The sequence below is a fragment of the Opisthocomus hoazin genome, chromosome 10 (genome assembly GCF_030867145.1).
Source record: "Opisthocomus hoazin isolate bOpiHoa1 chromosome 10, bOpiHoa1.hap1, whole genome shotgun sequence".
Classification (NCBI taxonomy): Eukaryota; Metazoa; Chordata; class Aves; order Opisthocomiformes; family Opisthocomidae; genus Opisthocomus; species Opisthocomus hoazin.
Window position 1 is genome coordinate 17274892 of NC_134423.1, and position 27089 is coordinate 17301980.

The 27089-nt window shown below is 39.4% G+C and overlaps 1 protein-coding gene across 5 annotated transcripts in view; it reads right to left on the bottom strand.

The window, feature by feature from the left end:
- Positions 1 to 27089, bottom strand: part of TCF12 (transcription factor 12) — a 178901-nt gene that overhangs the window by 61079 nt on the left and 90733 nt on the right. For all 5 annotated transcript variants that reach the window (XM_075431890.1, XM_075431888.1, XM_075431886.1 and 2 more), the window contains one exon: positions 11498 to 11562. In XM_075431890.1, the coding sequence (XP_075288005.1) occupies positions 11498 to 11562 (65 nt within the window). The remainder of the gene's footprint in view (positions 1 to 11497; positions 11563 to 27089) is intronic.

Below are 27089 nucleotides of genomic sequence, written 5' to 3' on the forward strand. Positions count from 1 at the left end.
ACCTGTACATCTTCAAGCCATTACCAATAGATTTGATCAGATACTTTTTTGGTCTGTTTCAGGAGGAGGAAAATATCAGAATTAAAAAACCAAAACAACATCTAAAGTGATATAAGATAACTTGAGCATTTTTTCTTGATCAATTTAAAGGAAATCAGGGGTTGCTAATAAAACCTCTCAGGAGAGGATCCTCTAACACCACGCTGATAATTGCAAACATATTCCTCATTTTAAAGAAAATACTCTGATCTTATAATCTCAGTGTAGTCTCTTGAAAATTTAATTATCATCTCCTATACCTAAAGTATCATGCAGGTTTGAGAAGATAATGACAGTCATCCATCAACTGCATCCTGCCAGTGCAATCACGTTAATCTAGCTCACTGGAGTAAAAAACAGCTACCTAGGGTACTAAATGCTGAAGTGATGCAACAGTATAAACAAAATAACAGACATTTAGTTTTACTGTCTTGCCAATTAATGTTAACACTGAAAAACAGGAAGGTATCAACATATTCTCTTTTTACACCAAGCTTTTCCAGATCACCGTGAGGTGCTTATTGAATGTGTAGACCTAAGCAGAATCTGCTACTACGGATAATTCTGTTTATGCGTAAACATACTGAGACTGAGCACAGGGACAGAGGAGGGAGAAGGAAGAAGTTTATTCAGAATTCCATCTATGTTTTTTTAAGCAGTGGGAGGAGTAAAGATTAAGCACGAAGAGAAGGAAACATATTGTATTCTTTCTGCACCTAAATGGCTTTAAAACACCTGATAATACAAATATTTTGAATTAGTCCCTTCCTTCTCTTTTGCAATAGTGGCTTCCCTGCACTGATACCGCATATTGGCAAGGCTACAAATTCTGCCTTACGCTTCTAAAGCGGCACCCTGCTGCTGGTGGTGTCCAGTCCCCGAGGTTATGCTGGCTCAGCTTGTCTTCACACATCCCCCCGGGCAAGGTATTTTCGCATTGCTGACTGAATTCTAGGCAGGCATTACTAAGCATTGTGATTACAGGTCAGGCTCCCCTCCCTTTGCCTTTGAATCTTTTCGCTACATTATGAAAACAGTAATTTGAACAGCTTCCTTACTGTGATTATACAAAAGCAGAAGGTTTGCGGAGAACTGCAAAATGTCAGCAGAGAAGCAGCTGAGGGGTTATTCATCTACTTTTTAATTTTTTGGTACCAGCCTTCCTGCTTTTCTCTATGATTACAAGATATGAGTAGAAGTCAACATTATAATAAAAGATTTTATGCTGACTCTTATTTACAGAAGTCAGACTATAAAAGATATTATACAGCTCAAACTATCCTTGCATCTGTTTTTCCCTCTGCATCTTCAGCAAAATTATTTCAAAAGATTTCAGACCATTAGTAGAATGTTTCATCTACACAGTATGGAAGCTTTGCATTTCCTCTCCCACAAAACCAAGAGAAAAATCTGACTCGCTCTAAGCACCAAGTCAGAAAATGTGTAACATAACGAGGGTTCAAAAACTATCACTAATACAGCAACCAGTTAGTTATCAGGACGTAACATGGAGGATCCACATGTTTTCACTTGACGTGAAAGCCAAGTCCAACACTAGGGTGCTAGTAAATGGATAGACGAGCCCAGTAAGCATCTTAGGCCACAATCCCCTCACCTTAATAAATGTTATCCTTCTCTCCCTGCTCTTTAGAGATGTGTGCCACAGGGAGCACTAGCATCTCAAAAAGCACTCCACAACACAACTGAAACCAATGCGAGTTGGATGGTTTAGTTCCACAGAAGAGGAATCAAAATGGCAAATCTGTCTTGTGCTTCTTTCCATCCACAGACTGTCTGCTCGAGGTACAGCCTCTCCCAGCCCACCCCAGGCAGCCAAAGCTAAGCAGCAGGTTGCTCACACCACTCATCTCTCCCTTCCCAACTCTACTCAGGGCCTGTATTCATCTTCAGAGCAACAATCTGTGCAGATGCAAAGTCTGCACAGGGACTTTATTTCCCTGTGAAGTAAGAAAGGAAGGTAAATGGGGGCTTGACATACTAAAGTAATTATAGGCAAAAGGAATAAACACTTCAAGAAAATCCAAAGGGCAATTCAGCTCATTCAGACAGACAGGTATGGCTGGGAGCAGAGAATCCAGCTAATCTTTTCCCCATCCTCCAATAATATCATAAATTTGTAATTGAGAAGCACCCAGCTCTGAGGCAGTAAGATTAGCTGGAGACAAATAGTAATTGGCCAAAGAAATTGTACCTGCCCTCCACGGTGTCATATGCTTTTTACTTCCTAAGGCAGCAATGTGTAAGGTACTCTGTCTCTCTACATATATATAGATTTACAGGATATTAATTACCTTAAATACAATCAAACACAATCAAAAATTAAAAGGAAGCAAGAAAATTTGCCAACCCTAAATAGTGTGAGAAAGTGAAGGGCAAGTAACAGTTTTTCTGCGTAAGAGATTCAAAATGATTCCTCGCAGAACTGCTCCCCCTTCGTAAATAGCATCCCTCCCCCAACTAGAACTAATTCCTAACACCTGCTACCCACATCATTCAGGGGGGATGTCTTTCCTGATTAACTTCAGGTGGTCACCTCCAGCACTGGAAAAAGAAATCAAGCCTGTGCCCAGCACATTTTTACTTTCTGAAAAGGTTCTGCGGGCTCCTTATCTACTGAGAGACAGGAAGTATTTTCCCAATAGCACAATAAGTAATTCACTTCAAATAAGTCATAATCAAGAGAAAGTTAATACTGCTTGATTTTACTTGTGAAGTAAAATGAAGCCAAATAAACTCAAGTCTGGACATTCCATCTGCCCTTAAACTATATATCCCTCTCCCCATCCCAACCTTTTAAGATGGTATCAGCTGGCAGAATCCAGAGCCACTGCTTCAGTTAACATTGTGTCAGCCTTTCCTTCAGAAGCCGTGTTTCTTAGAGATTGATAGCTCAGCTGTAAAAATCTGCTTTGGGGAGACACCTGATATCAAAGGTGTCAGAGAAGAGGAGATTAAAAAGAGAAAATTCACAAAATAAAATCAGTTTGTCAGCTTTAAAGTTATACTGGTATTAAAAACCCCACACATGTAAAAGCCTTAGAGTTTTTTATACTTCCATAACTCAGTATTACTTGAATTTAAATAGACATTATGTTCTCTACACTATTTCTAAAACCATATGAGGAAGGAGGAAAAGCAACTGGTGCCACTGCTTGTAGTCTTTTCTAAGGCCTCGCAAATAAGAAAGGTCCAGAATACCATGTATTTTTCTGCCTCATTCACAAGATCCATCTAAAGCATTTTCAAACATATTGCCAGCAGTGAGCAGGAAGAGCTTTCATGTTGCTGTTTAATAGATACGCTAATTCAAAAAAATCCCCAAAACCCGCATACCACCAAAAAAAAACAACCTTGTGGGTCCATAACTGATACAATCTGACATTTTTTATTAGCAAAGTAAATTCAAAACTTTTTTTTAACCACAAAGACTTGATTTCAAAACCTGGGCATTTAAAAAATAAAGCCTGAAGGGATCTGAGACGCTGGCTACAGGGGTTAGCCTGACATTCTTCAGAGAATTATCCACATTCTAGCATCCCTTTTGCCACAATATTACTTCCTCTACTGTCTACCACTTAGATGTTGTCTAAATATACCTATTTGCAATCATTTCTGAGACAAGCTATTTACATTTTTCTATTAAACCCTTTCATTAGTTCCTCCTTTTTTTAAAAATCTCTTCAATAACACTACAGTATCATAGGAGCAGATGGCACATCCTCAGTGCAGAGTAACTGTCTAATTATTTCTCCCAAGGAAGCCAAGCAGGGATGGAAGTCTTAGAGACAAGCAGTAACAGAAAGTTGCAGATATGAACAGAATCATACAGGAAGAAATGGAAACTGCAGAACTCCGCCTGTGCGTGAGAGGGCTCGCATGTGCAAACCTCAGACATACCTCAGGTTACCCAAGAAGAAACTACGAAATACTCACTGGCCCTACAAAGAAACACACCTAATGTGTGCAAAGCATCCTAGGAGCAACTGCAGAGACACGCTGCCATGCTGCTATTTGGGGACTACACCTGCAGAGCAAGAAAGACTTGTTTGGAAGCCTTCATGCACATTTAAAGAACAACCACGTTTTAAAATGCGATGTGCTACAAATACCTTTTCCTTCTTGGACTCGAAAATCTTAAGTAACATCCCAGCTGTCAGATGCCACTAAAACACTACTCTATCCCACTACTCACAATCACTCATTTCTTCCACTCTTGCCACTTCCAAGTTTTTTGTTCTTACAAAACATGTATTTCAAATCACATTTTTCATACTGTTCGCTGCTTTTCCATTTTTGTCAGTAAATCTCATTTCTGCTTCCCACGTACGTTTTTATACACTCTTACCTCCTGACATTCATATTTGTCTGTATGCTTATTCTTTCAGCTGTTTAATGTCACGTGATGCCTTACTAAAAAAATAATCTTCTCTGTTTTACCATATACACATCTGATAATCACATAGTTTATGAACATATTAAAAATACTTTTAAGTTGGTGCTGTTCAGTTCTATTTATTCTTCTATGCAGCAAGCCAGTATCTACATCCTACTGTGGGTACTTGTTTTCACTCTTGCTTGCTTATTCCTCACAGCCTTACCAGTGACACAAAAAAGCTGCTATTTTTGCCTATGCACAACATGAGTGAGCCTTTATGTTCTCCCTAGACAACTCAAATTTCTGGAGTTCTACTCTTATTACACTTCTTCAACCTGCGAGACAGCTGTTGGAGAGGGTGTGCTCTGAGATAGTACTTTCCCCAGCACTGCAGGACTGCTCTTTAGATTTGCATTCCGCTCAAACTGCTTTAAAGTCTTTTTAAATTTGAGAGAGGCAAATTACTGACTATGCAAAGGCAAAGTAACATACACTTGCAAACATTTCTTCTGCCAAAGTGATCATCTGTTAAATTGCCCAAGAAATTGGTGCTACAGGCATTTTTTGGGTTTATTTCAAAAGTTCTTATAGTTTGTTTGTTAAGAAGCAACTTAAAATTTTTTTTTGCACAAAAAACCCCCCAAACTTTCTAGCCTGTGAAGGATGTAACAGCTAATAAATAGTTTTTCATGCTTGTAAATTTATTCTTTAATACATTGCTAAATTTGCAGACAACAAGATGCAAACCTTTGAAGTTCTACATTAAATTGTGAAGAAAGTTGTTCTTAAGTCAATAAACAAAGAAAGGTCACAAATTTTTGCTAAGAAGCCAACAGTATGAATTCCAGTTGCTCAATACTTATACTGTATTAAACTCTGTAATATTTTTCAGCACAAGTGAGTCAGGCATATACAAATCTAGCTTTCTGTCAGGCACCCAGATGAGAAGGATGTTTCTATGTTGAATCATAGCAAAAGTGGAAGATGGATGAGTTTGTTCCAACTTACTTTAACAACCAGTGAGAAGTCAGCTAATTTCTTCTGCAAGGCAGTATCGAGTAACAGCATATATTTAAAATAATTTATGTAACACAAAACATGCTCTGAAGATGCACAAAAGCCACTACATCTGTCTTAATATTCCAGTGAAGCATATATTGTTTTTCCTGACAAAGAAGAAACTGGTAAAATCTGAAAAGCTGTCTGAAATTATGTTTTAATATGTTTACTTGAAGTATATTCCCACAAGGAGCACTAAGTATGGTGCTAATATGCCTAAAATGTTACTGTCATACTGCAAAATTCAGGCTAATTGAATAATGCCTGATGTGCCTTACATCATGTTGCAATGATGCAATAATACGCTGCTAAATGAGTCACCTCACATTAGCTTCACAGCAATAGCCGAGCTGATGGCTATTGAAGGGAAAAACAGTGTAGCAATACTACTGGAAACATTGATGGACCAGCTTTCTGCTGGATTTTTTTCTGAAGCAGATTTATTACCAATATGCAAAAAATTTACATAATAATAGCAGCAGAGTCAAAAATCCATCTGCCATTACTAAATACAATATATATAGTATACATAGTATCACAAATTCTTCATATGCTCTTTATGTATTACTATATATTTCATACTGCACGAAATACACAGCAGCATATGTATATATCATGTACTATATAGAGTAGTATATGTATCTTAAGCAGTATTGTGTATGTTATTTTACACAGACTAAGTGAAAGGTATTTAGTAAATACAGTCCATAGCTCCTTCCAGCATTCATGTATTCTACAGATTTATCATCAACTAAATTTTTTTCTGAATGGGTTTTTGTAACATTTAAATTGTCCTGTCATCATACAGAACATATAGATCAGAGAGTTAGAAAAGTAAATTAAGATACTTCTCTCTATAGAAAGATTACGATTTAAACAAAAACTGGTGAATGCCGCTTTAATTCTTGCCTAACATCCATTACATTTAGCACTCGATTTTATCTCCTTTCCTGCACATAGGATAGTACACGGACTTGAAATTATTATGAAGGGAGGGTAAATGTGTTATCTCCCCATGTCAAAAAATCCATAATGTCTATTTTTCATGCATGATTATTTAGAATTAAAACAGAACATTAAGGGTATAGCCACAAAAAAATTAACTATCTTCTGCCTAGTGATGCCAGTGGGGAGAGACAGATTTTGTCAGGCACGCGAGAACAGGCACCGTTAGGCTGAAGGAGCACCCCCACTCTCTCCGCCAATTAGCCAGGGCACTTACAGGCTCAGGGGGATAAAGTTAGCTTCTGCAAAGGCCCACAGAAACAATTAGCAGAATTAGGCTAACAGCTACACATGTACTGCACATTTATCTCAATTTCACTTTGAAAACAGTGTAGATTCCTGGCTTTCTTAGAGCTCAGACCTGTCAAAGCAATGTGCAGTGACAGCTGGGTACCTTTTTGATGGTATTGGAAACAGAAGTCACGCATTCAATATCCAAAGTCTAATCTTGTTTCTTTTACATAAGCTACAGTTTTCAGTATTAAATTACACAAATGTAAAGAAAACCCTTCTTCTTACAAGCAGCTTTCTGAAAACTCAAGCCATATCTGATTTAAGATTTATGAAAAGATGCCCTTCCCAAATCTGCAATTACACAGCCAACAGGAACGGTGGAATCCCACAAGACGACCACCACCAACCCCCCCTTCCTCCAATTTGAAGACACAGAGACGTCATGTCCAGCCACGTAGCACTGCATTTCATTCTGATAGCAAAATACAGTTTTTACATTTCTCCCAAAAGCTGTCAATTCTTTGTCCACGTAAAAGTTTTTGACATTCATCTAAACCAGCCCTGCATAAGCCTGGATTTGTCATCGTGGCCATCCATGTAGAGTCTATACACTCTATGCAACATTGGAGAGGAAAAAAAAAAAAAGCAGTAAGAGCTGGAAAGGTGCAAAACACAGTGACAATCTGTCAAAAGGAGAAAGAGTATGCAGTAAAGTGCAAATAAAGCCAAAAAAGGAAGAGGATTCAGAACTTGATTGCAAAGCACTAGACAATCACAGGTTTTAATGTAGCATGCAAACATACACTATTAACATTATTAACACTAAACCACATAAAAAACACAGCTTAAGACAAACGCAACTACCTTATTCAACACTGTTATTTGCATGAATGGGCCCAGTGCAAAGTGCTATACTCTAGGATGCTCCTTTTTGGCTTGCTTAAAACACCTGATGGAAATAAAACATGAAAGTATGCACTTCCCGCTTGGTAAAGCATTCATAAATTAGCCATACCTACGTTCTTGTGACTAAATGTTATACCCGAATCCCATTCCTTTACCTAAGTTGCTTAGACTTTTAAGCTACATTGAAAATCAACCACACAAACTCCAACAACCCAAATCTAAAGTCTGTAGGTAGCTCATAGTCCATACAAACCACTGCTCAGATCATTTTCAATAGAGGATGAGAAGTGATAGTAAGAGTCTTAAGCATTTCAGTTTACAGCGGTCTTGAACATTTTCATTCCAGCCCTCTGTAAACTTAACAGGATGTAAAAATTAAAACTCATCACACATCCACACCAGGTTATTAATACCATTTACAACAATGACATACAGAAAGAACTTTGGTAAGAGAAGAACAGGTGAGCGAGTGTTTGGAGAAATCAGGTATTTTCAATTCATCTGTACCCAGCGGGACACTCGGAAGGACTGGCTCCTGCCATTCCTGCAATTTCAGAAGCCTTAGCCCTGTCTTCGAAAACTCAGGGTTCAGACAGAGTGCAGAGACTAAAGAAGAATGGGGTTCGTTGGTTTGTTTCAGGGAGGAACAAAAGCAGTGACTTGCAATTTCTCAACAATTTAAATTTCATTTCTTGGGAGAATACTGAAAGAAACAGACTGGAAATGCCAGAAGATAATGAAGAAGTTATATGGATTCAGCTGGAATAAACTATGTAAACCCAATCTCACTTCCTTCTCAGTTAGCACAAGAAGTGTTTTAACAAGGTTTTTACTATTTTCACTTTTTGCAAGTGAACTAAGGAACCAAGGACAACGAAAACTACTGCTGAATATAGAGTGTAGCTGCTTAAAAATCAGTAGCTAGAAGTTCATGATCAACACTGAGTGAATGTATTTACTGAGACTTTGCAGGCATCTGTTTTGGGCATCATTCCACCTCCTGATTAGCGACTTGGATGAAAAATGAAGACCACATTTACTAAATTCACAAAGCAAATAACCCAGAAGGATCTACAAATGCAGTGCAAGCCTAGAATTCAAAATCGCACTGACAAATTTAGAGAAGGTAGAAGCAATGTGTTAAAAAATAAATACATTTTTGCATATCGAACCTGTACACTGAAAAATATAGGCTGAGGAATGGCAAGCTGGCCAGCACTACCGTAAGACAGGATCAGTAAATTTTAGATCATCACCAATCAAACAAGTACCAAAGGTCAGATATTTGTTATGAAAAAGGCAAGCACCACACAGCAAAAAATTAACAGTTGTCAGAAAGATCCAGGAAATTTCTTTTTGCCATAATGGTATGGCCCTTAAATGAGGTTCTTCATCTAGCTTAAAACACTGGAATTCGTAGGGTTGTGAACCTACTGGAGAACATCTAGTGCAGAGCATAAGCTTTCCACCAATATTTCAATTTGAGGTAGACCCTGTTACATATACACTATGAAAGATACACCTGCACTCTATTCTGCACTATACACACCAATGTAAAAATAAACTCCCTTTAGGTCTTCTCTTTTCTAAGGACTCCTTATCTTAATCATCTACTGGATTTCCAGCCTCTACAGACTTAAAAGAGTACAGATTCTTCTCCACGTCCACTGTCTAGAAGACAAGAGTTAGATGCTTTAGTACAATGATATTTAGATGAGGCATCAGGGAAACTTTTCAAGAGTAAATACATTTAAGTAATGGAAAACAAAACCCAGCGTGGTCATGCAGTCTCCTCCATCTCTAGAGGTTTTTAAGAGCTGACTGTATGAGCATCTGTCAGGGACAATGCAGCCGACTCCATTCGGATTGTCAAAACGACCTCTCAGGATTGCTTTCGACCTTCTTCCCTATGACAGATTTCACACGTGGCTACAATGAGAGCTGTATTCAGCCACTGCCATGGATTTATGAAAAACAAAAAACCCAAAAAGATTCAGAAATCCCACCATATTCCAAGCTGGCAAATAATTTCAAACACTGTCAGATTTTTTTATAAGACCAAATTAAAATACAAACTGTAACTTATCAAATAAATTCAATTAAAATTGAAGGTTCACTCTATGATCATTTTCTATTCTCCTGAATATAAAACCAAAACAGGTTTACTTACAATATACTAGAAATGTTTAAGAAAGAAGAAACTGTGGGAGAGGAAATAGTAGGAAGCATATCAAAGGAATAAACAGAATTAAAAATTATGTTAATAGAAACAAATATGTATAAGATTTTGGCTTTGAAATAACTACATGTAAAAAATTAGTATTAAATGGTACTAGATATAAACAATTAGGAGATATAAAAGCATTTTCTTCAGTGAGAAGCCAAACAACAGAAATTACGCTCATTACCACATCGCAAAACAGAAACTTATGCAAAGTTAACATAAACCCATTTTCCAACACAGAACATTAACTTAATGAAAGAGTAATGTGGAAATTAATTTGTTTCCAAACTAATGTCAAGTGTAAGTTATTATATTTAAATACAGTACATATAGAGTTATTTGAACAATACTAATAACACTAACACAATGTTTTACTGTCTAGACTGGCAATTATGTGAAGCCCACAACTTGAACTTAGCGAGGTATACTGCTTTTTGTGAGAATGTTACGAAGAGCTCACCCATACAGTTACAAATGGGTCTTTTGTTTATCACACCTGTGCTGCAGAGAAGTAGTAAAGGCTCTGAGAATGATCCTTTCTTAATAGGGGAAGCGATGTCAGGGCTGCATTGCCACATGGAGCTGTCCATTCACACTTCCCAAACTATTAGTTAAAACTACCAGTTAACTACTAAACTCAAAACTAAGATGTCAAACTCGTATGCTGAGTTTTGTCCTCCAGAAGAAAGATGTTCCTGAAAATATCCGTTCAAAACAAATAGTCTTACAGTAAAATTAAACAGGATTCCTCTTTGAGAAAACAAGCATAATAAATTAATTTCTTAGCATTAAAAACATAATATATTAGTTATTTAAATCTTTGTCAACAAATACCAAGTGTAATCAAAATGCTAATTATACTTTTTAAACATTCAAACTTCCTGTACATTCAAAACAGACTTTTAAACAATGATCAAGAGAGTATTCTTAACGTGGCTCATTAGAAATAACATGGAAGAAATTTTCACTCTAAAACAAAGATTTAGAGACATAAAAAGAAAGTTTTCTTAATTAAAAAACACATCATCAAAACCACAAAATAATATGCTATTACACTGGGTAACCTAACTGTTAAAAACTGAAAGCCTAGTAACACTGTTTTCCTTAAAAAACGCACATGATCTCCACTAGGAGTAACAGTCAACTAACGAACTATATTCAGCAATTACTGGTATTTTTTGACATTATATGTGAAAAATCTGAGTACCACAGACTAATCATGATGTGCAATCAGTACCGGTCTGCAGTTCTGTTTGCAGACTTGCAGAGAGGAACACATAACTGCGAAGGGTAAAACTCATTTCATGGTGATCTGTAGGAATGATGTGATACTGAGCAACGTGCTTCAGTTGTGTGTATGCTCTGACCAGTAACAGTCTCCCTTTTACTAAAAACACAGGACTTCATGCTCACGAGCTACAGAACAAGTTCCACTTGCATACAGCAAAAGTATCTCCCGAAGTGGATGTATGTAAGTGCAAGGCAATTTGACCACACAGAACCGAGAAAGTGTGTTCTGCAAATTTACAAACACATTCTTGTTTATTAGGTCTGGTAGCCTGACACATTCAAGTAACTTAAACTAAATTTTAGTTCAGATTATTCCATTTGCTTTCAGTCATCACTGTACTTACTTGACAGCCTGGCAACCCCGTATCTCTACCATACAATGGAAATGGACCTCTATCTGAGGATTTTCCTATAAAAGAAAGACATTTGAAATTAGGTTATTTTTAAAATCTGCTAGATATCTGCATCAGTTGTCCTTATATACGCAATTCAGAAAATCTGTTAGCATCACAATAAATTTACAAAAATTGTTTTATGAATAAGAGTAGGCTTCTGTACATCTGTGTTTAACACAGTCAAGCAGCGCTACTGTAATAGATGACATACTTACCTAATTCCACTTCTTAGGTAACTGCTCAGTAAAAAAGAACGACTGCAATTTTTTATTGTTATAAAATATCCCTATCAGTATGTTTAAATAAGAAGGGCAAAGGTCCAACTTCACTTCCATTATCAATGAGCAAAGGTAGATACACTTTCAGGTATTTCTCCTTCCGATATGAACCTAACCCATAGCTGGTACCATCTTAGGTGACAAATATACTAAGCAGCAAAAAAACCCCAACAAAACCACAGGAAAAGTGAACAAAAGCTTCAATTCCTTTCATTTCATGTACATTCCAGCCGGGCACAAAACTCCAGTGATACAGCTGGTGACGAGAGCAGAACAGACCCCTCTCCCCTGCCCCCCATGCAGTATTTGCCTGGAGGTGGCCCACAGGGAACACAGCACCTGCGCGGAGCGGCTGCCCTCCGATGCTGCTACCTGAGGTCACAAGACATGAGCAATGGATTTGTCAACCCCAGAAAAACTACTTACTGCTGTGTTTGTTGGTTATGCCACCAAACTAGCATGTTTGCATACTAAATCCCAGGGTGAAAGTTCTCCAGCAGGGCTCGGATATTTATCAACTACCACCTTTTAAAAAAAATCTTGACTAGAAGTCTCTGCTGAACAACATCAAGAATCAGTCAGTCACCAAGCATGTGCGTAAGAGAACACCACGAGCATATGCCTGCCCTAATTACGACACAGAAACACCTCGTAACACCACTCAGTCTCATCCAAAGGTAAGCATTAACAAACCATGATACCTATTTGAAAAGAAATGTCATCTTACTCAACTAGGCATTCCCTTTTCTACACAACGCGTGTGTCCTCCAGGCCTCATCAGAGGAAAAGGCAGCCTCTCTCACACATCTCCATTTCACTGATTAATAGCTCCACGCTACTGCAATTGCACTGCTAGAACAGGACTGCCTTTGCTTCTTCTGATTTTTTCTCGTACTACCAAAAAATCCCTCTTCTCAGAAAAGCAAAAACTGAAGTATGCTTATTGTTAATTTAAAAAGTGCATCCTGTGCAAGCAGAGAGGAAGTTTGGAACAGCAACTCTGCAACGTTATCATCTTGATAACTACAGGTAGTCTGGTCAATAATAGTTTGCTTGAAAAATGGCAGCTCTGCCGTAACAAAGGGAGGAAAAAAGTTAACATTTTTCCGCTGAAGCAATTTGCCGCTAATAACTATTGGGCACCAAGCAAATAAAATATCTAGCATGCAAAATTATATGAAGTAGGATGAATCATGCTGTTCATATTAAACCAGACTCAGCATTTTCTTTCCAGAAAATGAGAATCTTACACCACATGATAAACAACTTCGACTGAAGTACGCAGGATTCCAGGCAGGCTTTAAAACAAATATTTGTACAAGAGTCAATTACAGAGGCTAGAAGAATTATGATTTAAATTATGGCTTGTGTAGCAAGCAAGAAATTGTTAGAGAGGAATGCATAAAATCATGGTATTCAAATGTTATCCCTTTAAAAGTTTGGCAAATTCATACTAAAGGGAAAAAGCTGACGAGAATAGACCAGTCTATACTAAATTCGGTTCTAAAAAATGGTCGAGAAAAGTCAAGGCTGACTGATGTTGCACTGCTTAAATATTTATCAAGAATTAGAGCTGGAGCAAATTACCTGTGTTCAGATGGTTTGGAAAGCAACCTAGGATCAAGTACCAGATGGTGCCTTTCGTAGAGAGAGTCTCCCAATTACACTCCCAGTGCAAGCACTTAGGTACGACTCTCAAACCCGCAGCAGTGTCACAACGCTCAAGGCGCACATTTTTTAGCAACAACAACGATCAGCAGGCACGCACTACAGCAATGCAGCTGAGCCCCCACTCAGGCCCTGCTGCTGGTTCTCCCTCATGCTGCGGAGCCACGTCCTGCTGCCCCTTTCGCAGGGCCGGAGCACTGTGCTAGCGGCACGACCTTCGCATCCGCGCAGCAGAGGGATGGGAGAGAGGAGGGGAGCGGGCCCACGCACCACCGCAGCACATCTGCTGCATTGCTCACGAGAGAAGAGGAAGGACTCCATCAACAGCCCCTGAAGCTTCACCGATACGACATCAGAAAGGTTTCCCAGCATCGTGCTGGCTGCTATTATCACAGGATGGTTTCACTATCAACACCATGGAAAAGTGAAAGCGTATTGACTGCAAATTGCCTGTTGCCATTTCAACACACTTCAGCTGCTCCAGTCTAGGCACGAAGTTATTCTCACTATTTAAAGCCTTGTAACCAAATGTCACAGACAGTGTTTACTCATCAACAGAAAGAGAAAATACTTAGCAACTACTCCACGTAGTGAGCGAGTCAAGTATGTGAAAGGTGGGTGATGTCAAATTTGAGAAGATGACACTTCCTCACTGGTTTCACAAACAGGTAGCTCCCATACACAATAATCCAACCAACGCATGGGCAGTCTCTGGCATCCAATGGTGTTCAAACACATAGCAAAATACATCAAAGCAGAATCCCTCTGGTGTTTTTTAGCTTATCAGATACCTTTCTTAATTATACAGATTCTCTACAGATTGACAGAAGAGCATAAAAACGTACAGGTTACTGTAAAAACCAAACTTACTGGAGTACTGCTGTTTATAAGCATGTAAACTTTAAAAATACAGTGGCACTGAAAGCCAAAGCAGACCCTGGGATGTCTTGCAGGTTCACCCCACAAGACTGGCTTTGCATGTGTTACACCCTCTGTCTGATCATAGCCTCTCTCAAGAGGGTCTTGTCTTGGGGTTAGCTCACTACACAGATGACAATACTATCTTTTTTATTATAGCTAGAAATTCAGAAACATTAATGCTCAGCATTAAGGGGACATCAGGAAACTCACTATGGCACCTGACATTAATTAAGGAGAGGGATATGCAAAACCACTATTAAATGACAACATCCTCATTGAACATTTTCATTTGCACAGGTTTGTGTAAACCTGGCTGTGAGTGTGTAGATACCAGCTGGGAACGTGCAGTAACGCCCAAATGAAATTTATTTCCTCTTCAGGTCCCATTTCATTTTCACCAAAGATTCATGAGAAGTAAAGCAGCTTCGGCCAGTTTTCTCAACCCCACCACCTCCCACCAGACCGGCGCAGCAGGGCTTCCTACACAAGGCTATTGCGAATCGTCAGCTCCTTGATCACACCTCGATCACCGCCCTCCTAATCCATGTTTCAAGTTATGTGCTGTCATTTTAGAAGCAAAATCTATGCCTTGCTGACAAAGTAGCATTACAGTGACCTGTTCTTCAGGTCACACATTGATGGCTGTATACCCAGAGTCTTGTCTTCCAACCAGATTTGAACTAAAGCAACAGACATCTAAAAACAGAGTTGGTAGATACAGAAATCTTAAATCTGCACAGATCAACTCACAAGGCATCTGAATCTCTTAGTAACTTGGAATGAGTTTGGTTTTTAGTTTTTGGTTTTAGTAAGTTTCACGTGTTTTCATCAACAAAAACTTCACTGACCTAATCGCTACCTAACAGGCTTGAATTCCAAGGACTATGGAGTTAAAAAAAAACCCTACGCAACCAAGAAAATCCCACTAAGCGTTTTGAACACAAGTATGTGCTTACTTCATCAACTTCAAACCTTGACACATTCTGTACCAATTCAAACATTAATAGGCATTTAGTAAATAATTTTTTTTCCTCTTGCAATCGCTTGTCTAAATGTGATAGGCTCACAACTTAATATAGCTTTTGGATACCACACAAGGAATTGTATTCCATAATAAATCTATCTGTATAACAGCTGTGCAGCCTAAAAACTCTTAACACAGAATGAACTGAAACAGCAAGATGCAAAGTGACAGTGAGCTGAACGCAGCACTGCGTTAGCTCAGCTGAGGACTACTTCAGGGGAGCTGCTATAAACGCCTGCCCGTAGTACAACTGCCTGTTCCCACTGCTTCCAGATAATGCTTGGTTTATGAGAGGATGACAGAACATAACTCTGCAAAAAATTACTTCCAATTCCCACAGAATTAACCCTTAACAGACTGAAGATCTTTCTACGCATTGCTAAGAATTTATTTGATTGGCAATATGGAAAGCACCAACATCTCTTTAACGAAGCAATGTTTCTCATCCAGTCTGAGCACCACAGTGACCACAGCTGGCAGCTGCTCCGTTTGTCAGACATGAAGCGTCTCTGCTCTGCTTGTACAGAGAATCATCTCTCGGTGACTCTTCAAGCATGTTTTTACAGTTCCTAATCATCATTTTATCATTGGTAACACTGTGAACTGGTCACAGCAGATAACCTACCCAAAAGTCAGTTTATAACAAAACATCGCTGATACCTTTAAGGATTTTGATTTTTTGTTTAAAGTTATTAAACTAGTGTTCATAGATTTGGCTAGAAATCAATTTTTACACCACTTTCTCTCCCTCCACACCCAGTAACAAAGTAGCCAGCAACAAAGTATGTGTCTTCTGTTACCCACAGAATTAATATATTCAAATAATTTTTCATCTGCAGATGCAATATAACACGGAACAAGCTGCAAAAGCTGTACTGACAGGTGCACGTGGACAATGCAGGAAAAACAAAGTAACCATTTTGCTACAACTTTTAGTATCACTTTCCAACTTATCACAAAGTAGAAAGAAAGCATGCAAAGTTTATAGAATAACATCCTTGCTGCCTCCAGTATAGGTCCATTCTTTATTTTTGTCAAACTTGATTGGTGTCAAAAATTCTTATTCATCAATTATTCTTTACGGTGAAAAAATCGTAGGTTTGATTAACACACCACACCAGCCCTGCTCCTAGGATTTGGTGCGCTGCCTTCTTCAAGACAAGGCTGACACATGCAGCCATAAAAGTTTTACTACATCTCTGGACATTTGCCACAGCACTGGAGGAATCATTTCTTCCTCTTCTACTGCCACATAGACCTACTCATTAATAGAGCCTGTCACAGTTTTAATGTCTGTCTTACACCTACAATCCTATCTCTAATATTTTTAAAGGTAATACCTTTGTGCATATATCATGATTACATATTACACACATTTTTCCTGATAATACCTGTGACCAAAACTCATGGAAATGAAACAGGGATTTGAAGCAACACAATTTGAAGGAAGTGCTTAAAAGAAGGGACCTCCTATTCTCTCCACAACAATTTGTTTAAGTATTATTGGCTAACGGGTGCCAAGTGCGCTGCTGGCTGGGCTGAGGATGTTTAACAAGCCAGTGCCAACAAGTGCAGCTGCTGGACTTGCAGCTCCCTCCTCCTGCTCATCCCAAGCCAAATTACTCGCTCGGCTACCAACAATGAAGCAGCAACACAGGAAAACGCCAAGTGCAAGCGAGATGAGTGATGAACTGCAGGATCCCTACAGAGGTCAGTGATTAGCAGGTCCCCAGTTGTAATCACTTTCCTAACCTAGCCGTTATCTCATCATACGCTCCATCTTAGCTCAGTCTTCTGACTGCAAGCAGCTCCCCAATCAATAACCCCTGAAATCTTATGTCTTGCAAACTCATCCACACCATCTTACCTTTCAATAAAGCAGCGAAACCTACATAACATGCATTGCCTGCAAACTCCGAATACAAATTCTGAACCGTTCATACATAACAAAATCACGTTACTGGAAAAATCTGTAGTAAACTAACAGAACAGCAGAAAAAATACAAACATATGTAACCAGGAATGCCATAGAATCATAGAAAGTTTTGGGTTGGAAGGGACCCCTAGAGGTCATCTAGTCCAACCCCCCCCCCCCCCCCCCCGCAGCGAGCAGGGACACCACTAACTAGATCAGGTTGCTCAGAGCCCTGTCCAACCTGGTCCTGAATGTTTCCAGGGATGGGGCCTCCACTACCTCTCTGGGCAACCCGTTCCAGTGTTTCACCACCCTCATTCTAAAGAATTTCTTCCTTATATCTAGCCTAAACCTACCCTGTTTTAGTTTAAAACCATTACCCCTCGTCCTGTCACTGCTGTCTCTGCTAAAAAGATTGTCCCCATCTTTCCTATAGGCTCCCTTTAAGTACTGAAAGGCCGCAATCAGGTCTCCCCGCAGCCTTCTCTTTTCCAGGCTGAACAAGCCCAACTCTCTCAGCCTGTCCTCATACGAGAGGTGCTCCAGCCCTCGGATCATTTTTGTAGCCCTCCTTTGCCCCCGCTCCATGTCCTTCTTGTGCTGAGGGCTCCAGAGGTGAACGCAGTACTCCACGTGAGGTCTCACCATGCCCAAGTGATCAGCAATGCAGTGTATACAGGTAATCAGAAGAACATTGGCCTGCGTGTTCTTGAAGAATGGATAAGGAAATGGCATGTACAGACTGTGACTAGTGGAAAAAATTACGTTATTTGAGGCTGAGGTTTCTCTCCTCGCCCCCCCCCCCCCCCGTGACATCATCCAAAACCAATTTTCCCAGGCAGGAGAAGAAAAGGTTTAGCAAAGTTTGGTTTTAATGGGGCAGACTTGCCCCTGCTAGGATTCTCCATGCCACAAACTCTCATTTGTAAGAGAGCATTATACTTCTGCTATCCTGTCCTACATCTTATTTGGAGCAAGAACTGTTTTTCATATCTAAATGATCCAAAATGCGGACACTCTGAAGCTGTAACTCCCTGGAATCAAATTCTGGTTGTAACTGTTGCAATTTAGGAACAATGCTTTAGACAGCAAATACTAAATTATTGCTTTTGTTAGCATTTGGACAAGATCATTTGTAAAAAACTTTTTTTTTTCATTGTGCTTTCCAAAGATTAGAAAAGTTCAGAAGTTCTTTTACACTTGCAGCTGTGTGGGCATTTGCAGATGTCTTTCACTGTACGAATTCTACTGACTGAACTGACCAGGCAATAAATCTCAGAGCACATTTATTAAGACAAAAAACACAGAAGCGAAGGCATTTCTCACAACTTCTTTAACGTAGTATTTTAAAAAGAAATAATGTCAGTGTGTGAAGTGGTATTAAAGAACCTGCTTCCCAGAGACATGCCTTTGACACTTTCATCCCATTGATTTGTAAGCACTTCTAAGAAAAGATGGAAAATTTTGTCAGTTTGCAGAGCATTGCACAGATCTTGTGCTATAAAAACAATTTATTAAGGCTTTTATGTACTTCATATACACAGGAGGTAAGGATGGACTAAATTCCAGATCATATTTGGACTGACCCTATGAACTTGTATTTTATATGTTCACATCAAACTGAGACCATTTTTATTCCATCAGCGGCTGATCCATGAAGGCTCCTTCCTCAGTACCTTTCCTGTCCCTCCACTTACCAGGCTTATACTGTGCTAAATCACAAATCAAATGTTTGCAAGGCTAACAGGGATTGAAGTCTCTGGCAGAAAAATGCACATGAGTAACTAAAGGCAAGGGGAGAAGAGGGAGTACCAACCTCTTCAATGAAGAGCAAACTTTCTACTCCTCCTCCTCCGAGCATATGTGGGCAAGTACCTGCGAACCAAATAATTCTTGAATAGCTGCTTAGTACATTTAGTTTCAATCCTCCGTTACTATGTCTACCCTAGGCTAACCTTACCAAAAATAATGTTGTTGCTTTATTAACCCATCGATGTGTGCTATGCATAGACAGAACATCCAGTGGGAGAAACACAGTAAAAACTACTACACTTAAAATATACTAAAAATGAGAGAAGAAGTCAAGGATGTACAACATCCAGAAGACAAATACCAAACTGAGTATGCATATGAATACACACGCATTCTATGCTGGTGACAAGAAAGCATTTTATCACATGCATTTACCCATCCCACCTATCCACCCCACATACTTCTAGAGCATCCAAGAGTCCTCACTTCGTCTACTAAAATGTTTCTCCCTTTGCCATCTTCCCCATCTCATACCCAAGGGATTTAGTCAAAATTCTCAAGCAACTAATGAAGCTGCTACTTACAACTAACTTGAAATGCATCCCTTGCTCTCCTGGTGTGGAAATTGTCCCAAATCTAAGGACAAAAATTACTCAGCTTTTATCAGTGACTCTGAACATGAAGTACATTCTTAAGTCTAAAGTCAAGAGGATGTTATAATTGGAACTGTATAGAGAATCCACACTTTACAACAAAATGCTGCACCTGTTTCCGATTAAAAGATTATTTTGGTGACATTACTTACTACAAATTGCTAAATTACTTCATATCTATATATTAAAATTAAAACATAGTTGCTTCTGTAGGTATCTGCAGCTCCTCTCACCATCCGCAATCTATTAATTTTCACTAAACTTGAAAAGCCAGCTTTGTCAACAAAGAAAGACTCCCCCCTTCCCCATTCTCTACATAAACACAGGTACAAACAGGGCAAGCATTTCTAACCATCTTCCGTACCACAGCTGGCAGACGCATACAATTGTACTCTGTTGTACCAAAGTTTTGACAGTTCTTATTTGGGTGGCTTGCACAACTTACTCCAGCTTCATCCTTCGCAGGCCACACAGTCATCCTAACCACACAGAGACACAAGTTTGTAAATTAGTATTCCCAAACCGTGGTCTCCAGCCTAGCAGTACCTGCTAGGCTGAAAAAAATAAAAAAAGAAACAACAAAATCCCCCAACACATCACACCACACCAAAGAAAATCAAACCCCAAATGCTCATTAGATGCTAAAACAGACTTCAGAAAAAAACACGTTAAGTGTTTTCCCAGTGTTACTGCTTCAGAAGAACAGTTTCTGCAGGCACTGTGGAGTAACCAACTTGTGTGTTAAAACAGGGGGGGAAATCCTCACAAGACGGTGCCTGAAAGGAGCTACCTCCTGTCTGGGGGCTGAAAACTATCCACATGCACGATATGCAAGCACACCGAGCCATAAGGAGGTGAAACAACAACGCCATAAAGAATAGTTAGTCTAAATTAATATAAAGTGCCTAGAAAAATGCTAAGAGCTTAAAGTAGGTGCTCTTATTTCAGTACAAACCCAGTATTTGCAGTAAGGGGCCTGGAGACTGTTCAGAAACTGAAAGCAATCCTACCAAGCCCCGAAACATTGAAGATACCTGCACAAGCAAACATCACTGTGGCAGAAAGGCAAGCTGGCATGGGAGCTACACAGAGAATGAACTTTTAACTATCTAATTAAAAAAACTCAAAAAATATAGGTGCATCTAAACAATCCCTTCATGTGCAGGCACCCCATGTCTCCACACATTCATGAAACACTGATGCCTTTACCGCCAAGGCACCTGAAGGATGAATACCGGTTTCAGTCATATCCACACACCCCCTACACCCCCCCCCCCCCAAGAAAATCTTGCAAAGGAAAACATGTGTTCACTGTTTATTGTGGGAGGTGAGACAAGTGACATTCTTGATAAAGAAAAAAAAAAAGTCTTCATAAGAGACCAAAACAGCCGTGGGAATGTGGCTGAAGAAACGTTAATAATAATATCCCAGGTCCAGCCATAGCCAAGGTGAATGTGCATCTCGGATTTAAAAACACCAAGGAACACGGCGTGCTGTTCAATGAACTAAAGAATAAAACTTCATCTATCAACAAATACTACCTCTCTGCTTGCCTACCTATGCTTTCCAGAGGTACCACCACGCTGCTTTAAATGACCTAAAGCAGATAAGGAAAACACTTTTCCTCAGCGTGCTAAGAACAAAAGGAGTACTCATGGCGATGTTGGTAATTATTTTATAGAAACGATAGCATGAATAAGAATGATGAAATATTTTCTATTTCAACAACAAGGAAGATGTAGAAGTAGTTGCCAACATTCTGCACTTTTGTATCAGCAGGTCTAGATAACCTGACTCCAAAAGGATTAAAAAAAATATTTTTATATATAATATATAAATCAAGGGGTTATCTCATCTTAACAGTGGTTTTTACTTAGTCTCAGAATACTTAGGAAGTGCAAGATCTCTGGAAGAAAGTTCATTTTGTACAATATTTAAAATAAGCAAATAGGATTACCCAACTCATTTATTCCTCTGATAGAAAATCATAAATAATGAAATTGCCAAAATGGAATTTTCTTAATGAAGGATTAGGTAGGTTAATGACAAGGCTAGTCAACCTGAATTTGTGGGAAAGGTGTCTTTTTACATCGTAAGCTGCAGAATACTCTATCAGTGTAGCTGATTTTTGTAAGTTACATGCTTTGATATGATATCTTGACAAAAAAATTGATTACTTCTTTTAAAAGAGTAATTTAAAGAAATAATCTATTTATTCTTTTAAAATAATAATGCATTAAGGGAGTAAAAGCCAGGCACCAGACAAGGTTTTATAATGCAACTGTAAACAGAGAATCATCACTGACCATTTTTCAGTGACACCAATTAGACTCAAGATTGCCCACAGATTTAGACTTTTTTTAAATTATCAACTTGACAATCTAAATGTGTTATTGGAAATTTAGAGCTTGCTGGCAGACTGAAACCACTGACGACAGGTCGCTGACCTGGAGTGCTCTGAACTGCACGGAAGGAAGCAAGCTGCCATTTTAGTTAGCCAAGCGCAGAAAGACGCCTGCAGGACGGAGACAAGGCCCTACAGCCCCCCGTTCCTTCACCAGATTCATCCAGGGGAGGTGGCTGGTGGCTATGGAAGCCTTCCGTGGCGCACCATCATCCTAACCTCTCCTGCTGCCCAGCCTCAGCAGCTCGGCAAGAGGCACACCAGGCTTTGCAAATCCCACCGGGAATCTCCCCGGGCATTGAACAGGAAAGCCCAAATGTCCACCTTCAGGTTAGGACCATGTGGCTCTGGTACCTGGAATTGTTACAAAGTGAAAAATCTTCCTTCTGAGCCTAAATGGTACTGAAGAGTGAAAGCAAACACCATGTGGGCCTTGTATCTTTTTATTTATTTCACCTGCTTGTACTCCAACTCCCTGCACTACACAATGGGAACTGTGGAGCTTGCGTACTATTATAGAAGCCTTTTACATGCAAACTAGGATTAATTTCAAAGACACTTTCCCATTTCATATTTAGCCCTTATCTCTGCTGCAAGCTCTCAAATACATATTATTCCTTGATATTAAACAGTCATAAATACTTATAAAAAAGGCTTTTCTTGATCCTGCTCTGTCTTGAGTGACTCATCTAAGTCTCAGCATCTCAAGCACCTATTCTACTCACGCAGCTGCTTTTCACCCTAAATTTATGGTTTTATCTATCACCCTGCATCTGTAATTTTGTCATTACCAACTACATACTGTACATGAAACCCGTCCTGCTTAATGTCTTATCAACAGCCTGAAGGAGAAGACAGCACACCCTAAAAAAGTCTGCAAAAGACCCCAATCTAGGAGATGCAGTTAGTAGGCTCACAGGCCAGACCACCATTCAGAGGAATGTAGACAATCTAAAGGATTGGGCCAACACAAACCTCATAAAATTGAACCATAATAAATGTAAAGTCCTGCACCTGGGACAGACCAACCCTTTGAAATGGTGAAAGTGTGGGGATCAGGTCTGCTGCGAAGGACTGGTGGTCTTGAAAGGCGAGCTGCATATGAGACAGCAGGTAGAGGGGAGGGATTATGCACCTCTACTCAGCACTCGTTCCACCACATCTAAAATATCACATCCAATTTTGGGTCCGCCAATTAAAAGCAAACAAACAAAAAAACACACCACCAAAACCCACAAACAAACAAAAACCAACCCACCAACACTAAGCTAGAGAGCAATACGGTCAACTGGAAGATTCCCACCGCTTTCACTGGACACTAAAGGAGGCCTCACAATGATGAATCCTTTCTTTTAACTGGTATCACATCCATTCCAGAATCCTGGATTCTAAAATCCTGCAGTTTCCAGTTTTCCCTCCAACTTCCTATCGCTCAGGCCAAATCACTTCTGCTCCTCCAATTTATTTTCTAAGCTTCCTTTTTTTAGACAGGGGGACAATGACTTTAGATATCTATTTCTGCATTTGTTTCTCTTTACCTCCTACACTTGGATCTCATACTTATTTTTTTCCCCAACACCAAAAATTAAGAAAAACAAATTTAAGCTTTCCAATTCAACCCAATTAACTCAATTAATTATTCTTTACAAACTGGCTCTGCAAAAATGCTCATGCATTAAAAAAGCTCCATACACTATTTATTCCATACCATCTTTCCTTCTTTGCTTGTGAGAGCACTCTCTTGGATACCTGGTCTCTGCAGCGAGTTTTACGATTTTCGCTACGCTGTACGAAACAGTAAACGATACTGAATTATGACCAAAACTACTGTGCTTTGAGCACATCATTTAAAGAAAGGTAATAAAAAGGATTAAGACTGCTACTGAAATGTCCGGATCTCTCCATTTGTAGATTAAAAATTGCACAGTAAAGTAAAACATCGAATCATTGTAGGCGTTTCATGCTACAGTTGTGTCTTAAAACTCTCACTACTTCTATGTTGATTTAATTCACATGTATATTCTAACAGAAAAACAAAGTAGTACTGAGGTGATTTAAATTGTTGCACTTTTACTTTCAGGGTTATATTCACAAAGTCTATTTTAGGAACTGCTTTGGAAGCAACTGATGTTTTATGCAGCGAACTGCTATTTTCCCAGATGAATAGAATATCCATTCTTTGGCTTGCAGTTTCCATGACACTAAAAACAAAACATTCATCAGCACCAACTCAGTGTTTGATGGTAAATGCAGCTGCAACTCACAACAGCTCGCAGTGTACCTCAGCCCGCCTCAGCCGAACAGAGCCGCTGTATTTCCCCAACACAATTTCATTGTTTTACAGACAAGCCCCTTCTTGCCAAACTCAAACATTTCAAGCCCTGTTGGTGTTCTGTCTTCAAATGAAAAGTTATTTGATTCTACAAGTAATGATACTAACGTGAAGACTTCCAAATTACTGAGAAAAGTACGTAACCAGAAACAACACTTTGACAACAGTAGCATTTGCCCCCCCAGTTACGACAAAATTTTTGTCCAAAGAGTTTCAAACTTTGCTCCCTGTTCCAATTCCAACTCGCTTGAAGTGAGTTGTTAAACAAAAATGTTATGGGGACCATTTTAAAACCAGTAACAGGAGAAAGTCACATGGCAATTCAGAGCCAAGCAACAGCAGTCAGCTTTCAGTGCTGCTTCTCTCCCCAAAAGCAGCATTAAAACGCACACCTCTCTTCAGAACAAAAGGTATCACGAGAGAGAGCCTTCTGCTTCCAGGGAAGATACAAGACTCCTGTTGTCTCCTAACTTAATCCTGCCCCATGTTAGCTGGCTTTTAACCTGTCTGAGATTCACTTTCAGTACACAGTCGATCACCTTTTCATACTGGTCAGCACACCACTGTTACGCATACCTTGACTGAACCACATCTGTCTGAATCTAAACGCCACACTGACAACAGCACATAAACAATACTCTGCATTTATTAGAAGTATTTGTAGGCACCAATTCAGTAAAACAACCAAGCACATACCTACTTACAAGTATCCAAATGAACTAAATTCAACAGGGACTGCTCACATAATTTAAACTATACACTTCGGAGAATATTGGTGAACTGCAGATGGATTACAGAAAATCTGACAATGAAGAATGCGTCATCTCAGTCTACTCTTCATGTAGTTTTTAAGAAATGTAACCAAAATTCCTAAAAATAGTGAAAATGTAACATGTCAATAAGAACCAATTTGCAACTTAAGGGAAGTGCTATTTTACGGTAGAAACTAATTTATTTAAATTATACACACTGAAATAAATTTCTGGTTTTGGCAAAGAATATAGTAGAAACACACCCTCTACAAGCAAAGAAACAAAGTCCTGGCTCACAGCATGCACGTGTTTAAGGCCAAGAAAGGAGACAAGCATCCACATTTAACTACTGAAATATTATGAAAATAACACCCTCTGCCCAGCCCAGCTGCTGCTGGGCCGAGAGCTCCCCCGCCTGTTTTCACATACGCCGATCACGCTGAAGATGGAGCTGCCCACATACATAGCACCCAAACATATCTGCGGCCTGCTAAGAAACATCTACTTCATTACAAAAATAATCAGATGGGAAATACAACGCAAAGCCATTTCCTTGTACCAAAATGGAACAAGACTCCTCTTCCAAGCAAGTTCCTTTAAAATACAGCTCAACAAAGAAAAAATACTCCAAAGACTGCAGCAATATTTATTAATAAATCATTAGCAAAACCAAACCATCCAAACCACTGGCTTCAACTTGAGATTCAGCAGACCCTTCAGGATCAAAGAGGGTTACAGGGGCTTACCGTCAGAGGCCAGTGGAATTCACTTTCAAGCATTACTCTTAATAAATTTCCACTGATGGCCTTTCTACTGACAACCCACTGGACTTTCAGAACATCCTTACACTAAGCCATTAACAAGCGCAGATCATCAGTGCGCTCCCCACAGGCCACTACAGATTACAAGATCAGAAAAGAAGTGAAGCCTGCTTTTGTAGCTTTCCCAGGAGCTGAATGAAAACCACACACGCAGACAAAGAGCAGCTTTCTTGTTGCCAGTGCAGCACTTCCACACTCACAGCAAGCTATCAACCGGAGTGTAATCAGTGTTGCAGGTAGCCATCACTGTAACTAGGAAGAACATTCACTTCTTCTGCAAATACAGTCCTGCAGAAATTTCCTTGGTGGGTCAGTAAATGCTGATGCAGGACACAAATGCTATCTTCAAAATTTCAATTTTATTAAGTGTTTGCTGAGGTTTTGACTCTTATTTTCCTTCTGAAGCCAAAGAGGAGGCAAGAAGTCAAGAAGCTGGTAGAAACAGTCAACTCCCCTTACAGTTCCTGGAAAGAATTTTCTTATCTATCGATTTAAATTCTTCAAGTCTATTGCAACACTGATGCACACTTCCCTATCCTAGCGTTTCCCAAACAGTGGCTGATAAATTAGAGATATCCACCAGCTGACTGGCATACTAGATACGATGTTGTCCTTCCTCTGCTTCAAATACGGAGCAAGTTTTATTAAAGATGTTAAAGCCATATCATGTGTTTTCCTGAGACAGTCTTTTGTAACTGCAGTGCCAGTAGCAAATACGGGACTTCATAGTAAGAATACAAGCGACAGTGTCCTTAAGTCCATAGCACATTCCCATCCGGCTGTGATTATCACACACACACACCATGGTATGCAGAGGGAAGATGAATGAACCCAGAGAAGCTTTTTAAAGTATAATTTGCAGCATGAAAACCTGAAAGAAACCCCATATCTTAAGCTAACACAGATTCTTCATAGGTGAATAGTGATCCTTCTTATTGCTCCCTTCTTAAAAGAATATTCTTTCTAGCTGTTTACTTTCTGAAACTTAGGATGATGATTAGAGATGCTAAATTGGGATGTC